This window comes from Malania oleifera, chromosome 8 (assembly GCF_029873635.1).
Source record: "Malania oleifera isolate guangnan ecotype guangnan chromosome 8, ASM2987363v1, whole genome shotgun sequence".
Classification (NCBI taxonomy): domain Eukaryota; kingdom Viridiplantae; phylum Streptophyta; class Magnoliopsida; order Santalales; family Ximeniaceae; genus Malania; species Malania oleifera.
This window is the reverse complement of record NC_080424.1, coordinates 88,374,285-88,391,187: the sequence shown is the minus strand read 5'-3', so window position 1 is coordinate 88,391,187 and position 16,903 is coordinate 88,374,285. Positions and strand designations below refer to the sequence as shown.

The window sequence follows — 16,903 nt, the reverse complement described above, 5'->3', positions numbered from 1 at the left end:
ATATATTTATACTATTCGCATTAGATTGACCGTAGGATTGTGAACATATTGTTTTTAGGAGGAATACCTAAGGGATAAATTTTAAAAATACCAATTCACCCCTCCTCTTGGGATCACGGTAAAGCTAACACATTCGACTCCATGGATCCTAATGACCTTTGCCTAGTGCTGAAGGTGATCCTACCACCAAAATTTAAAGTCCTGGACTTAAAAAAATTCAACGGAATCCATTGTCCTCGGACCCACCTGTGCCTTTATTATTAGAAAATGGTCGCACACTCAGATGATGAGAAATTGATGATGCACTACTTTCAAGATAGCTTGACTAGAGCAATTATCAGATGGTATATTCAGCAAGATCGAGCTCGAATTTGCACCTGGAAAGATCTGGAAAATGCTTTTATAGCTCAGTACCGCCATGTGACTGAAAAGGCACCTAATCACATGACCCTACATAGTATGGAAATGAAGCCTAACGAAACGTTCAAGGAATATGCGTACAGATGGAGGGACATGGCCATCCAAGTGAGCCCTCCAGTAAAAGATAGGGAGGCTATGTCCTTATTTGCTAGCACCTTGAAGGAGCCATACTTCAGACATTTTCTAGGGGTGACCCCTCATGATTTCGTGGACATAGTGTCGATAGGGGAAAGGATTGAAATAGACATCAAGATAGGCAAGGCTAAGGGCTTAGGTCCAGACTCATATTCAAGTAAGAAATGGGTTGGCAAAGAAAAATTTGAAGCCCAAATGATTCAAGGATGTTACTATCAGAGAGGCCAGAACTAGAGGCCCAAGAAAAATCTTGTTTGTAGACCCACCATTAATCAGATAGCGCATTCAGGCATATGGTCTTAATTTGTCCCCTATAGGCCTACGCTGACATAGAAAAATGTTCAAATACAGAGAAATTGTCCTAATAAGGTGGAACCAATTCCTATGTCTTATTTGGAATTGTTCCCCTATTTTCTTGAATGAAGGCTCATTTCAACTATCCCTGGAGTAGCCATACGAAATCCCCTACCGCAATCGTATGACCCGGATGCTAGGTGTGCGTATCACTCTAATTCTCTAGGCCACACCATTGACCACTGTTAGACATTTAAGCATAAGGCATAATCATTGAGGGATGCCGATTGGTTGGTTTTTTATGATAAGCATCCAGGGATCTAGAGTGATCCTCTACCCAATCACGAGGAAAGAAATGGTTAATATGTTGTAAGAAGATCTAGAAGCAGAATTCAGGTAGAGAAATATATCATATATGGATCATGTTGAATCCATAAATAGCCTAAATCAATGGTTTACCTATCAACCAGAGAGGCAAAAATGTTGAATTGGCGAACTTTCAACTATCCAATCCTCTTCATGTGATGTCTTTGTTTTCTTTACTATTATGTTTCCTTTTGTAATCCGTTGTTTTATTTCATCAATAAAATGAATTATGCATTTCCCCGTATCACTTGTATCATGAGTTCAGTTGCCAAAAAATTTGTTTGTTGATGTTTCATGCAAAAATAAGGAATACAATAATACTAATATTCATGAGCCAGAAACTTATGTTAATTTTGAAAACCTAATCTGGGATGCGGAAGTAGCGAAAGATGAAACAATTTTCCTCACCCTATGAATTCAGATGTTGCGAAGAAGTATCAAAACTCATGAAGAATCTCGAAGGAATTCAGTAAAATATATGTGTTGCGCTAAGAATTTCAAGTCAATTCGCTATTCATGTTTGATCAAATGATAGATGACCGTCTTCGGCCAACCAGTTATCCCTAAAAAGAACCAAATATTGATTTACCATTTGTTAACCCATTTGAGTTTGATTGTTAAACTAATTTTTCTTAAAAGTCAATTCACCAAAAATTTAACTTGGGTTTGGGTGTCTTAGCATTTGGCGAGTCATTTGGTACAATAATCACTACCAAAAACATAACAGGCCATTTTTCTACTACCCAAAAGAAAGGAAAAAAAGAAATCCCTTGTAAGCCCTTTTGAGCTTAAAAAATTTTAATTCTTGATTAACCCGTCAAAGGATCACACCCCACATTGGGGCAATTTTAAAAAGATCAGTCCCAAATGAGGTTCAAATAAAATTCTAAAATGTCCTTCATGAAAGGAAAAGCAAAAAGTGTAGTAAAAAAAGAATATGTAGGAAAAATAGAGAGAGAAAGAAAGAGAAAGAAAGAAAAATAAGGGATATGATTCATATGTGATCTTTGACTAGCGAATACCTGTGATGAGATTAATAAATTTTGAGCCTTATTTAAATCTTTCTTTCTTTAACCTATACCCCTAGCCTACATTACGGTCCAAATGAAAGTCTTGACCAGATTGGTATACATTGTTGTCTTAAATGATTTGTGAAAGTCAATGTTGAGTTTAAAATATGTAATGACCTAATCCTAAATATGTACGTAGGCATCTCGTTCAAATAACAAGTTCGGTCAATATTTTGCAAAGTGCCTTAACTCAAACTAGGGCAGAAAATGTTATTATGAGATGAGATTTTTGGGCCTTAGTTTTCCTGATCTTCTGAAAACATGTATCCCTAAGCCTACATTTCCTCCCGAGTCTTAAAGACCATCTTAAGATAAAAAACATGGATTGAATTTGACAAAACTAAAAGCAACAATTAAAGGAGAGATTGCTAGTGGTTTCACAGTAGGATAACACAAAAGAGGAGAAGTAGCCCTTGATAAAATTGGGGTTGTCAAAGAGAAGATCAGTTATTCAATCTGGTAAATTAACATCAATGTCATATGACTTTTGAATACTAATATGAAATTTCCTTGTAATACCATTGGAATATGGTAAAACATTTATTTTGTGTGGGTGACCTTTTGATTTAACAAGTTGATATCATAATTGCATTATCATTCCTCATTTAAAAAAAAAATAAAAACCTTCTTTCTCTTCCAAGCTTGAAAAAAGTATGGATAGTTGAAGAGTTTTAGAATCACCAGTATATGCTTCTGGTAGAGAAAGATCCCCGTTGGGAATGTACGATGTGGGTAGAATCAGACAATCTAACTAGGGCAAATGTCATGATAAGTTTCATGTGAACTGATTCATAGATTTGCTTATTCAAGATGAATTTAACAACATGGCAGTAAGCGGTTATAGATGCATTTAACCTGGGCAAATTCCATGCTCAGAACTCTCATATTAGAGTGTATATTGAAAACATGGCCAAGATCGGTGTTAAATAGATGCAATAGGGGCAGATCCTATGTTAAGTTCTAGTGGGGCCAATTTAAGTGCTTTCCTATCAGACGTAAAAGTTGAAAACATGACAAATAAAAGTGATTGGGGTAAGATGTCAGGCGGAGTTTCAAGAGAGCTAATTTATGGGCATTAATATTGGATTTGGAATTTGAAAATCTGGTCAAGATCAGAGAGTGTGTTGTTGATTATAGGAACGTTGGATAAAGAAAGTTCATGCATCATTATACATTTCATGCATTTCCTTGCATTTTTAAAAAAAAAAAAAGAAAGAAGAAGAAGAAGAAGAATGCATACGTGTCATATCATGCAACATGCATACATACCCCCATGTTTTGGTATCATATCAAACAACATGCATGCATCCCTGCATTCTAGCATTATAAGTAGCAACATACATACACCACATAACATCATTCGTTCAAACTTGTCTTGTCATCCTTGTCTAAGCAATCCATGTTTCACTAAAAAATTGGGGCAACTGACCCAGGTACAAATAGACCCATCTACTCTGAGACTGGGGCAACTGGCCCAGGTTTTAGTCAAGTCATTTACTTCGAAACTGGGGCAGTTGACCTTAGTCCAAATTTTAGCATCAACTTTGAAACTAGGGCACCAACCTTTAGGACCAAATTAGGTCATCAAGCTCTCAGAATCCTATACCCGAGCATTCATCTCCAATTCGAAAATTCATCAGGCTCTTGGGATCCTATACCCGAGCATTCATCTCCAATTTGACAATTCATCAGGCTCTCGGGATCCAATACTCGAACATTCATCTTCAATTCAAAAATTCATCAAGTTCTTGGGATACTATACCCAAAAATTTATCGTCAATTAAGCAATTCATAGGGCTCTCAGGATCCTATACCTGAGCATTCATCATCAATTCAAACAATTAGCCGACTCTCAGAATCCAACGTTTGAAAAATCATTGAGATCCTACACTTGAACAACTAGAAGATTCTCAACTACATCCAAGAAGTCCTCGGGATCCTACACTCGAACAATTAATAGACTCTTAGAATCCTACATCTGAGAAATCCTCGAGATCCTGCACTCGAGCTTTTAGTAGACTCTCAGAATCCTACATGTGAGAAGTCCTCAAGATCCTACACTTGAGTGATCAATAGACTCTTAGAATCCTACATTTGATAAGTCCTTGAGGTCTACATCTTATAAATTCTCGAGATCCTACACTCCAGAAATCAACAGAAACTCAGATCTTACACCTGAGTAGTCAAACATCCAAAGGATCTTGGGACCGCGGACCCGATTGAACATCCCCAACAAATTAACTATTTTTTTTTCTAGAGACTTAGGATCCTATACCTGAGTACTAAAGCGGCCAAAGCATCACGAGACCCTACACCTCATTAATCATCCCCAATGGAGTAACCATTTTTCAAAGACTCGGGACTCTACACCTGAATACTGGTCGTCCAAAGGTGTTAACCTTATAGGTCATGCCCGATTTTGATTATGACAAATACTCATTGTATCTAATTGGTGTTTGAGGTTTTGTGCAAGAACTAAAATTGTTAAGATCGAGATAGACACAAAGCAAGTAAAGCTTGAAGACCAATTCTTGTTTTCAATTGTAATATATTCAGTTGTGTAATTGGTTTGTAATAGTAAATAGGGATTGGTTTGTAATAAGCTCACACACATCACATGCATGATCTAATAGGTAAGCTCAAATCAACTGTAAACTAAAAATGACCTTAGAATGACCTTAGGGTTTATCCTTTTTTAAAAATGACACTGGATTTTTTTAGTGTCTTTAAAAAGACCCAAAAATGACCTTAGGACACTCACCATTGCTCCTATGAATGTTAGTCCTTTCATTAGGGTTTGAGTGGATCATAACAGGACCGAAATGCACACATTGTGCACTTTTGGTTGACTGACCTTTACAGTTTATTCTACCTCGGTCGATCGAAACTGGCCTGGGTTAACAATTGACCAAGGTCCCCGGTCGACTGAACCAGTGCAGTTCAAAATCCTGAGTCGACCGAAATCTCCTGAGGTCAACAAATAAACCATCTGGATGACCGAGACAAAAATGAATACCAACTACCTAGTCGACCAAGGGTCTTCAGGAGAAGTCCTAACTGTCTGATCGACCGAACCATTTAGTTCAAAATGGCCTGGTCGACCAAACCTTTGAAAAATGGAAAATTGCCCTTTGGATGGGCACTTTCGTTTGACTAAGTTTCCAATCCAAAAGTGTCCTGGTCGACCGAACCATATGAACTTTGGTCAACCAAAATGGTTCTAGTCGACTGGACCACTCGGGTTGCCCTAATTTTTACCGCGGATAAATATTTTTAAATAGAGTTAATTAGTGTTAAAATGATCTTAAACAATATTAATAATACCCTACATATCCTAATGGCTATAATTCTTCCAATGTCTATATATAGCCCATCATTTGCTAAGATTAGCAAGAGATTAGTTGATTTGATTAGGGAGAATTCTTTGAAAATCCAAAAACCTATAATACTCATTTTTGAGCCTCCTACACTCTTACTTACCTTCTTATACTGATTAAACGCTATGTAAGTTGATTGAGTGTTAATCTAAATAGGTTTGCTCTCCCACTCTTGATTGATTGATTCAATTTTTTGTGAGAGCTAAACCTAAGTGTTCTTAGGGGGCTTTTGCTAATAATCCTATCCTAAGAAGACTTGCTTAAGCTTCTTAGTATTGCATTTGTGTTGCAATATTTGAGGAAGCTTGTATTTTTCTTTGGGTTGCAAAATCATTTCCAAAACATACTAAAAAATCTTACGTGATTTATATTGATATATTTGTGAAAAGATATTTGTGTTTGTGATATTGATCTTTGCTGCAATATTCATTAAATTACATATCCTTTGCTGAATACAAAGATCAAATATTCTTTTGCAAACCAAATATATACACTACTAGAGCATCATACGATTAAGAAAATTTGCTGATTGAAATATACGTATATATTGTTTGGGTAGTATCTTTGTGTGAGCTATTAGATTGAACACATATTGTGATACAAAGATCATACTGGTTAACACTCTCATGTACTCATTACACTGATAGTAAATATTTTGAAAGTTGAAATATTGGACCACACTGAGCTTACATATTAAATCATATTGTGATGTATGTAATTGCGCATATTTGGGTACATATCTGCTTTACACGAAAGTATAATCACTGTACCAATATAATTTGATTGCAAAATTTGTTGTATTTCCAAGCATGGGCTTGAAGAAGGAGACTAGCCCTGGAATAGTCCTGGATTGGCTTAGACCCGGTTAGGAAAACTAGGTGCGCCATCTTGTTAAGGCGTGTAGGTTGAGCATTACCCTACTATTTGACTTGGTTAAAGTTGAGGTCAGTCCTGCGGTAATTGACCTGGTTGTAATCGGTGCCGCTCCACCCTTAAGTGAGCTATTCGTGGAATCTTTGAGCTTGCGAGCTAGAGATGGGGACGTAGGTATAGTTGGCCGAACCCCGATAACATATCGTGTGTTTGTTCATATTTCCCCACTTTATATTTATTGCACATGTATGTTATTATGTGAATGATGCACTAGATTTAAATTTCTATATATTATAATTATCAGCGTATTTGGAATTGCTTAGAAAGACCCTAGGTTGTAATATTCAGCTAACATCTAGTTCAACCTAAGAGAAAAGTTTAAAATTCCAATTCACCCCCCTCTTAGGAATATACCAATTCTAACAATTGGTATCAAAGCCTCGTTGCACTTGACTTAAACGTTTTTGCAAAAAGATCGCAATGGCTCACTTTGGTGTATCCCCATTCAGCGAGGGACAGTCACTTTCCAGTCCTCCATTATTTTGTTGTGTCGATTACACCACGTGGAAAGTTAGAATGACCATATTTTTGAAATCTATGGACTGGAGGATCTGTCTTGTGACTGCTAAAGGAAGATGTGCACAAATAAATGAAAATGACTTTAATATGATTAATTCTAATGCCATGGACATGTTGTATCTTGCGTTAGATTCTGATATTTTTGTTGAGTGTGTGGCATGTCAGACTGCAAAAGAAATCTGGGATGAACTAGAAAAGAAAGATGTGAGGAGGAGTGTCGCGATCAAACATCTCACATATTAAAAGGAACAACGCTAAGTATATGGAGTGGACTAGTCTGGAAAGGATCTAGCCTATCTATGAGGTGTCGGGTCCTTCACCTTAGCATCTTCTCACCTACTCGCCATATCCAACTGAGACCACCCTAGATCAACTTACTCACAAACTTGTCGTGAATGCATCTGAGGCATTAATCGGTTGAAGAATCATAATACGTGGAAAATATGTGTCATCCTTGACTTTTTGTGATATGTATTTGGGCCGGCATTGATATTTCATTTCATGCACATGTGTATTGCTTATTCTTTTTTTTTTTTTTTTTGCTTATTCTTTATTTTCTGTCTTTTCTTGAGCAATAAGGACAATATTAACACTTCTTTTGTAATCTTCATACCATCAATGGGAATTGAGCTCGAATAGTGGTCCATGAACTAAGTCTATCTCTAGGCGTGGCTCAGCCTTCACATCTTGAGTAGGCTACAAGGCCTAGGTTTCTATCTCCCCACTAGGTGTCACCTCTAGGCTAGCAAATCAAAACATAGACTAGTGTACAAAAGAATCATCCAGAAAAAGAGAATTGAGTTCCATGAACTCTTATTTGATATTATCGCTCAAACGGACGATAAATAGCTCAAGGATATCTCACAAAGTGTCATAGTCGCCACGGGTGCTCTCTCAGTGCTCACAGGAAACCCTAAGTGCAATGAATCACGTGAATGTGTTTATTTAGCCTTCTGAGATGCTGTGTAAATACATGAAATTATATAACCAGATTAACACGAATGTATGACCAATCAATTCTTTATGGAGTCATAAAATCATATAAAGAGAAACTATGCATGATTGACTCAAGTGTGTCATTCTTAAGTTATACGCGAGTATGTGAAAGGTATACGCAATGTTAAGCATGGCACAATGCAATGTAATTCCTTAGTGCTCCTCTTTTTTTCTCTCTTTCTTTTTGATTATTTTTTTTTTTTTTTTTTGCATTTTTGATTTTTTTTTGAAATATAAAACCCGGTACATATACGTGCACAGTGTTACATGCGAATGCTCATCCCCCCCAACTAAAGTGGCACATTATCCTCAATGTGAAAGCATAGGGGAAATAGAAAGGACTGTGCATGGGAAAAGTAAAGCTTACCTGAGTGGCGAAATAACAAAAATCGAACTACGAGAAAATGGTTCTAAAAACTAACTAAAAATAAAATAAGATAAAATAAAAGGACAATAAGGGAAAGAAAAACATCACAATTGTCTGGCGGAGGCTTAGGAGGAATTTCGTCTGGTGGCCACAGGTCTATAAATTGCATCGGCGGGTCTTCAAATTTGAGCTGCCACAGTGGATCAGTCTTCATACCTGCACGAAAATCAACCTCAGATAAATTAATGCGTGTCAAAATACCAAACAATTTGTGTGAAGGTCGACCCTCTTGTGTTGACAAGAAAGGGTCTTTATTCAACATCATTTCTAGGAAATTTGCTTCTTTACGAACTAATGTGTGATAGGAAGTTATCGGAATAATTACCTGTAGTTCTTCAGAAGCATTAACATTAAAGGTTTTACCTGGTTCTTTGAAAATTTTATGCTCACCAGACTGGTCACCCTCTTTATCGGGTGTACATATCATCATACCATTGTAAGAGTCTGCCTCCACACTAGGCTCCTTAGCATCTGATTCAGGCCGGAGTGATGGTTTCATGGTTTCTGAGCTCAGAGTATTAGGTACCATAAGTTGGTAGTCCGTATGAGTATCAGTCTCCTCATCAACTAACTGCTCCACTTCTAGCCCCATTTCCTCTGATTTTTCATTGACCTCTTCTGGTTCAGCCGTGACTTCTAGTGCTGGGACAACTGGTTGTCCGACGATGAGCATCTCAAGTTGAGGAAATTCTTTCTCGCTTCTCAAAGTAGTGGTGGCCTCTACTGTCTCAAAAGAAACATCGTGTATTTGTTGGTGTGGCTGCTAGTACTCTTGAGGACTAAGCTGAGGTTCCACGGGCAATTCTTCGTTTTCTAAGATGTCCAACTGCGTGCTTATCGCATTAATGGTATCCCGCAATTCATTATTATGATCGACTTAAGTTTGCATGAATTATTGGAGCATGTTTGCCATCTGTGTTATGCTATCCTCGAAAAGGTCTGACGACGTATAGCTCGGAGAGATCTGTTGTGGCTGATATTGAGGCGGAGGGTTGTTTGGGCTATTTGGTGGTTCATATGCATCACCACCACTAATTGTGCTGATAGGGTGTGTAGTCATGGGTGCCTGAGTGTATCGTGTGTTGCACTATGGGACATTATTAGTTAAGTAATCAAAGAATGATAATACTTGATCTAGATCCTCGCTGACAGGTTCTTCAGTAGACACGGTCTAGACAAAGTTCTTGCAATCAGGGGTAAGAGCAGTATAAAAACAATCAACTAACCTCCATGAGTCAAACCCGTGATGTGGACAAGTACTTTGCAGATCCTTGAATCGCTCCCAGTAAGCTCGAAATGTCTCATCATCCTGCTGCACAAAATTAAGAATCTGTTCCTGCAAAAATTGAGTATTCTGTGAGGGACAAAATGCATGTAGAAATTCGCGTTCCATATCAGACCAATTAGTGATAGAGTGAGGTCTCAAAGAATGAAACCAGATCAGTGCCCTATCCTGCAAAGTAGCAAGAAATAAATTTAGTTGAATAGATTCATCAGCTCTAGCATAAGAGAAAAACATATTGCAGGTTAACTCAAACTCTGCTAGGTGCTGATAAGGGCACTTAGATTCCGACCCGTAGAACTCAAGTAGCAATGACGTCCTCCTACGCTGCATCATGAAATTAAGCTCGTCATAAGGCAAAACAGTGGAAGAGGATGCAGTGGCATATTCAAGTTGCAAAAAGTCCATTATCGTGTACGGTGCAGGTGCAGCCATTTTTTCAAAACTCAAAATTTTTTTCTGTTTTTCTTTTATGCTTTTTTTTTTCTTTTTCATAAAACTAATAAAAATGACTGGAAAAACGCAAAATTGAGACTAAGAACAACATTCCCTGGCAAACGGTGCCAAAAACTTGACTCACTCGAAAAATGAGCAGCTCAGAAGCTATCCCAAGTATAGGAGTTCTATCGTGTAATATTAAGCCCAAGGGCTAGATCGTCTCCTTAGGGAATGTGTTTAATCTCAGATTTTACATTCTTCCAATCGAAATTAAAAATGTACTGAACTCGGTTCAGATTCGGATTTTCAAAATTGTTTGATTTTACTTTTAACAAATTAAATAGCACGCAAATTAAAGTCATAAAACTAACATGTATTGAACTAAAGAATAAAAACAGGAAACCCTAACCTACTCAAGGAAACATCAAAGCACGCATTAACTAAGGATGGTAACCTAGAATATGGAATTAAAACACACAGGAATGGAAACTCAACCAAACATGCAGGCATGCAATAAAAACCAAATCTTTAACATGGACCAAAAATTACGAATCAACATCACAATTTAAGATACGCAAACAATAACGGAACACAATAAAAATGAGAACTTTGGTAAGAATAACCCTAAACTAATCGAGCTTCAATCAAAAATTAAACTTTAAAAGGGTAACTAATTTAATTTCTAAGATAAAGACAAATAGATAAATAAATAAAAATTGTAGCAAAAATAGAGACCTAACTAAACATTCCCATAAAAATTCTTACTTTAATAAAGATCCCAAAAGTAATCAAGTCTAAAAGAAACTTTAACAATTTAAAAATACTATCCAAGCAAATAACAATAATAATAATAATAATAATAATAATAATAATAATAATAATAATAATAATAATAATAAAACAAAAGAAAAACATAAAGAAAATAAAAGAGAAGAAAATAAATTAAATAAAAAGATTTTTTAGAGAGAGAGAGAGAGGCGGCCATGGCAAGGGTAGGTTGGCTGTATCCGGGTGGCTGTCTGGAAGGAGTTGTCGCAAGCTGAAGGAGGGCTCGGGGCTGCTTCGGGGAGATGTGGTGCTGTGATAGAGGCCGGAGCTGGTGCTGTGGAAGATGGTAGGGCTCTCGGGTCCTGCTGGTATGCTCGGTTTTTTGGTGTTGCTGCAGAGGAGGCTTGGCCATGCGGTGCTGGTTTGTTGGTGGCTGAAATTCAGTAGTTCTGGGAGGAGAAGTTTCTGGTGCTCCAATGGAAGGAAAGGCAGAGGATCCGGCGCTGGTGTGCCTATCTCGTGGCTGTGCTGGTATGCCAGCAGCAGGGGGGAGCTGGTTCGTGGGCTGGAGAAGACACACGACTGCTGTGGCTTTGAGAGGTTGCAGAGAGTAGAGCAGAGGGGCAGAGGGAAATTTGGGAAGAGGGAGATTGACCAGGGAGCAGGGAGCTGGGAGTTGAGAGAATAAAAGAGTAAGAGAAAACGGGAGAAGAGCAGAGGAAGAAGGAAAAGGTGAGAACAGAGACAGAAGAAATCCAGAGAGAGTTCAAGGAGAGAAGCTAAGGGAAAGGAGATAACAAAAAGAAGAAGAAAAAGAAAAAGAAGAAGAAGAAGGAGAAGAGGAAGAGAAGGAGAGAATAGGGAGCCCTCGAGCTGCCTGCGGGAAAGAAGAAGAAGATAAAAAAATATATAGGGAAGGGGGATGCGCTGCCCTAGGATCTGTGAAGCCACGACCTGACTTGTCCAACCCGACCCGAATTGTTTTATTTTTTTTTCATTTTTTTCATTCTCTGCTCATCACAAATCTTACTTTTCTAGAGCCCGTTTCTCACAAAACTCAAAACACAAAAGTTGTAGATAATCCTTTCCTCTTTCCCCAGAAATTTGAATCGTCTCGATTGGAGCTCGAACAAAAATGTTATGCATGAAATACGAACAAGTGTTGGTTTTAGTTTCCGAGATTTTTCCTGCAACAAAAAATTAACAAAACTTTATAAATAATGCAATAAAATTCAAGAATGATGATTTTGGCCCTTTATTAAAATATTGGACAATTTTGGACATTTAATTAAAAATATAAATCGTAAAGCCCGGGTTAAGATGCCAAATTACGTAGTTTTAACGCGTAATCATATATTCCCCACGATCGACCGAACCTTTTGATTTTCCCTTGGTAAACCGAACATGGATACAGTACTCCCTCTCGATCATCCATCCATCTCAGTTCAAATTCCCTTCGGTCGACCGAATTGTGTTAGTGTATGGAGAACTTCAATCATCGATCGACCAGAATCGATCGACGGAGTTGAATATATATATATATATATATATATATATATATATATATATATATATATATATACCTACTCCTCGTTTAAAGCTCATTTGCGCGAAAATCTTGAGAGATCCTTCATCTTTTCCTACCATTACAAGCAAACCTTGATTCCAAGCCTCACATCTTTCATCCTACAGTCATGGCACACATTGAAGCCCACGACATAGCACACGTTGAGGATGAGTACTTCATTTCAGAACGGTGCAAGGTTAGATACATACGGGAGTTTCATCCCAAGGAGGCAATATTGGGTAAGATCCTAGACTTGGACTTTATGAATTAGTATTTTGGCAACGTAATGGAAAGGCTGGAAAACATTTATTTCCTATCAGCCTGGGGGCCATTACCTAATATACATTAGGATGCTTTATACAAATTTGGATAATGATGAAAATGGGTACTTCTCCTGAGTATTGAGGACCGTTGCACGATTCAACGCATAGTACCTTTCAAATGTCCTTGATATTGACCGTGGAGATTTCAAGTGTCCAGATGTAGTAAATTTCTAGATCTTCAAACAGGAATTCATAGTTGCCACATTTGCCAACCTGACCCTATCTAATCCAGGCACGGCCAGCCAAAACCATCCCCCATAGTATAGATAGTTCACATTAGAAGCCAAAGTTGTGCACCACTTGATCACTTATAATGTCCTGTCCAAGGCAGGGTCTAGAGTGCACGTGTCTTTCTTAGACTATTTTATTGTGTGGTGTCTATTTGCCCGAAAGAAATTAGATCTACCCAGCCTGATAATCCGATGGATGATGGCCAAAACGATTAACCACTGAATTATAATGTCGTATGGGGATATCCTGAAAAAGTTGTTTAGATCCATTGGAGTCACATGCTCAAATGTGGCTTCACTGAAGAGAAGACGACCTACCGATATCTTTTCTGGCGTGAACCTGAGACTGATGGGCTTTGAGCTCGTTGGCAACATCTGGGTGCCTTCTAAGGGTGCAGTAGCATAGGAAAAGGCCCCGTAGGAGCCACCACAGCCCGCGCAGCCATCAAATGTGGATCTTATGGCCGCCATCACCAGTTTGTCTAACTCATTCGTATAGTTTTAAGGATCAGACCAGTCAAACCTGCAAATTTGGCATCGTCATCCACTGCGCTTCGTGAGGAGTTCCACAAATTCTCCATCTCTATTGCCAGTCACTTTACTGATCTAAAGAGGTCCATGACAGTTAGCTTCAGTGAGCTGAACAACCGTATTCAAAAGATGCAGGATGAGAGAGACAGGATGACCATGGACTTTGACTTTGATGCCGGTGACGATGGTGATGGAGGTGATGATGGAGGAGAGTTCTAGACTCTGGAGTAGCCTATAAATCAGATTGCGTGGCCTTGATTTATTTTATATATTATTCTATATCATCTGATCTGTACCTAAATAAAACAACTCTTTTATTTTGTACTATCATAACACCTTATGCAGATACTATGATGTGTTACACTCTTTAATTATGAAATATATATCAGCAGTACCTTGATGTGTATATGCTTGTGATTAAATGATTGTTCTATTGAAATGAATGATTTGTATAGAATGCCTCTTGCATGGCGGATGTAATTGATGAGAATTGCTTGCTGATAGATGATAGGTTCTCGCATGCCTTACTCTTGAGATACTACTTGTTTGAGAATCGTTTTTTTGCAGGTAAATTTTGGGAAATGTTCTGTTTACAGTCGGCATGCTGCCAAATTTTCTTTCGACATTTGCCCAAATGACTAAAACAATCTTCTTTTGTGTGCACAAAATCTAAATATGTCACAGTTGATTCATTTGCATTGAAATGTTACATTCCTTGAGGTTGATTGTGCATATATACATTTAAAGTAATTGGACCAAAATGCTTATTCTTAGGGGGAGTCACTTAGCATTAAAATCATTACACCCTGAGAAACAAATGTGTATTCTTAACTGTATATTTGTAATACTTGATACTAGCCTATCATGCTCTCATTGCTATGTATCGCTTGTAAATATGGATTTGTTCTGGCCACAAACATGATTAGGATAAAATTGAATTTAAAATATTTTTGAAAGAATGAGTGAAATCCTAAAGAAAATTTAAATCTCATCTTCACATAATCATCAACTATTTAAGGAATCTTGAGTGAAATTTACAAGTCTAACTAAACTATCATTGTTGGTATTTCTCATTGGTTTAGACTTTGTAAAGCGACTTACGTCTATGTGTGCACACTTCATATTTCTGTAGCATGATTATATTGATTATCATTTGTGATGAACAATTTGTCCACTCCATGTTCATATTGAAATTTTATTTGCTTGATTGGACATTACTGATCTGTTTGAATAGTTATGGATAAGCTGGTAGGACATATTTAAACTTAAATAGGTTACACTTATATAGGTTTTATTTCGGAAAGTCCGATTTACAAACGGCACTCTGCTAAAATTATTTAAAATCCTTTCCAAAATTAATCATGTATAAATATAATATTTACCCATTGCCTATCGTATTAACTAATATGAACCTTTTTGCTGTAGCCAAAGGGGGAGATGAAAAAGGGCAAAAATAATGGGTAAAAGGACTTTTTTTAAAAAATAAATTGGATGCATATTGAGAGGGGGAGCCTTCTTGGGCTTAATTGTATTTTTTTGGTAATCGTATTTTTCATCATCAAAAAGGGAGAGAATATTGACCTTATAGGTCACGCCCGGTTTTGATTATGATAAATACTCATTGTATCTAATGGGTGTTTGAGGTTTTGTGCAGGAACTAAAATTGTTAAGATCGAGATAGACATAAAGCAAGTAAAGCTTGAACACTAATTCTTGTTTTCAATTGTAATATATTCAGTTGTGTAATTGGTCTATAATAGTAAATAGGGATTGGTTTGTAATAAGCTCACACATATCACATGCATGATCTAATAGGTAAGCTTAAATTAACCATAAACAAAAAATGACCTTAGGGTTTACCCTTCGATCGACCGAAGATTGATCGACACCAAATTTTTTTCGATGTCTTCAAAAAGACCCAAAAATGACCTTAGAATACTCACCATTACACCTATGAATATTAGGCACTTGATTAGGGTTTGAGTGGATCATAATAGGACCGAAATGCACACCTTGTGCACTTTCGATCGATCGACCTTGGAATTTTATTCTGCCTTGGTCAATTGAAACCAGCCTGGCTTAGTAGTTGACAAAGGTCTCGATCGACCGAACTAGTGTAGTTCAAAATCTCCGGTTGACCAAAATCTTCTGAGCTCAACAAATTGACCGTCTGGTCAACCGAGACAAAAATGAATACCAACTACCTAGTCGACCAAGGATCCTCGGGAGAAGTCCCAACTGTCTGGTCAACTGAACCATTTAGTTCAAAATGGCTTGGTCAATTGAACCTCAGAAAAATGGAAAATCGCCCTTTGAAAGACACTTTCGATCGACCAAGTCTCCAATCCAAAAGTGTCCTGGTCGACCGAACCATATGAACTTCGGTTGACCGAAATGGTTTGGTCGACTGGACCTCTCGGGTTGCCCTGATTTTTACCGTGGTTAAACATTTTTAAACAGGGTTAATTAGGGTTAAAATGATCTTAAATAATATTAATAATACCCTACATCTTCTAACGGCTATAATTCTTCCAATGTCTATATATAGTCCATCATTTGCTAAGATTAGGAAGAGATTAGTAGATTTGATTAGAGAGAATTCTTTGAAAATTCGAAAATATATACTACTCATTTGGAGCCTCCTACACTCATACTTACCTTCTTATACTGATTAAACCCTCTAAAAGTTGATTGAGTGTTAATCTAAATAGGTTTGCTCTCCCACTCTTGATTGATTGATTCGATTTTTTACGAGAGCTAAACCTAAGTGTTCTTAGGGGGCTTTTGCTAATAACGTTATCCTAAGAAGACTTGCTTAAGCTTTTGAGTATTGTATTTGTGTTGCAATATCTTAGGAAGCTTGTATTTGTCTTTGGGTTGCAAAATCTTGTGTGATTTATATTGATATATTTGTGAAAAGATATTTTTGTTTGTGATATTGATCTTTGTTGTAATATTCATTAACTTACATATCCTTTACTGAATACAAAGATCAAATATTCATTTGCAAACCAAATATATACACTACTAGAGCATCATACGATTGAGAAAATTTGCTGATTGAAATATACATATATATTGTTTGGGTAGTATCTTTGTGTGAGCTATTAGATTGAACACATATTGTGATATAAAGATCATACTGGTTGACACTCTCACGTACTCATTACACTGATAGCAAATATTTTAAGAGTAGAAATATTGGATCACACTGAGCTTACATATTA

The 16,903-nt window shown here is 37.2% G+C and overlaps 1 protein-coding gene across 1 annotated transcript; it reads left to right on the top strand.

Moving 5' to 3' along the window:
- Positions 1 to 267: 267 nt before the first annotated feature.
- On the top strand, positions 268 to 11,713 carry LOC131162796 (uncharacterized). The gene is made up of 3 exons (XM_058119397.1): positions 268 to 723; positions 11,284 to 11,393; positions 11,470 to 11,713. The coding sequence occupies exons 1-3, from the start codon at positions 268 to 270 to the stop codon at positions 11,711 to 11,713; spliced, it is 810 nt and encodes a 269-aa protein (XP_057975380.1).
- Positions 11,714 to 16,903: the final 5,190 nt, after the last annotated feature.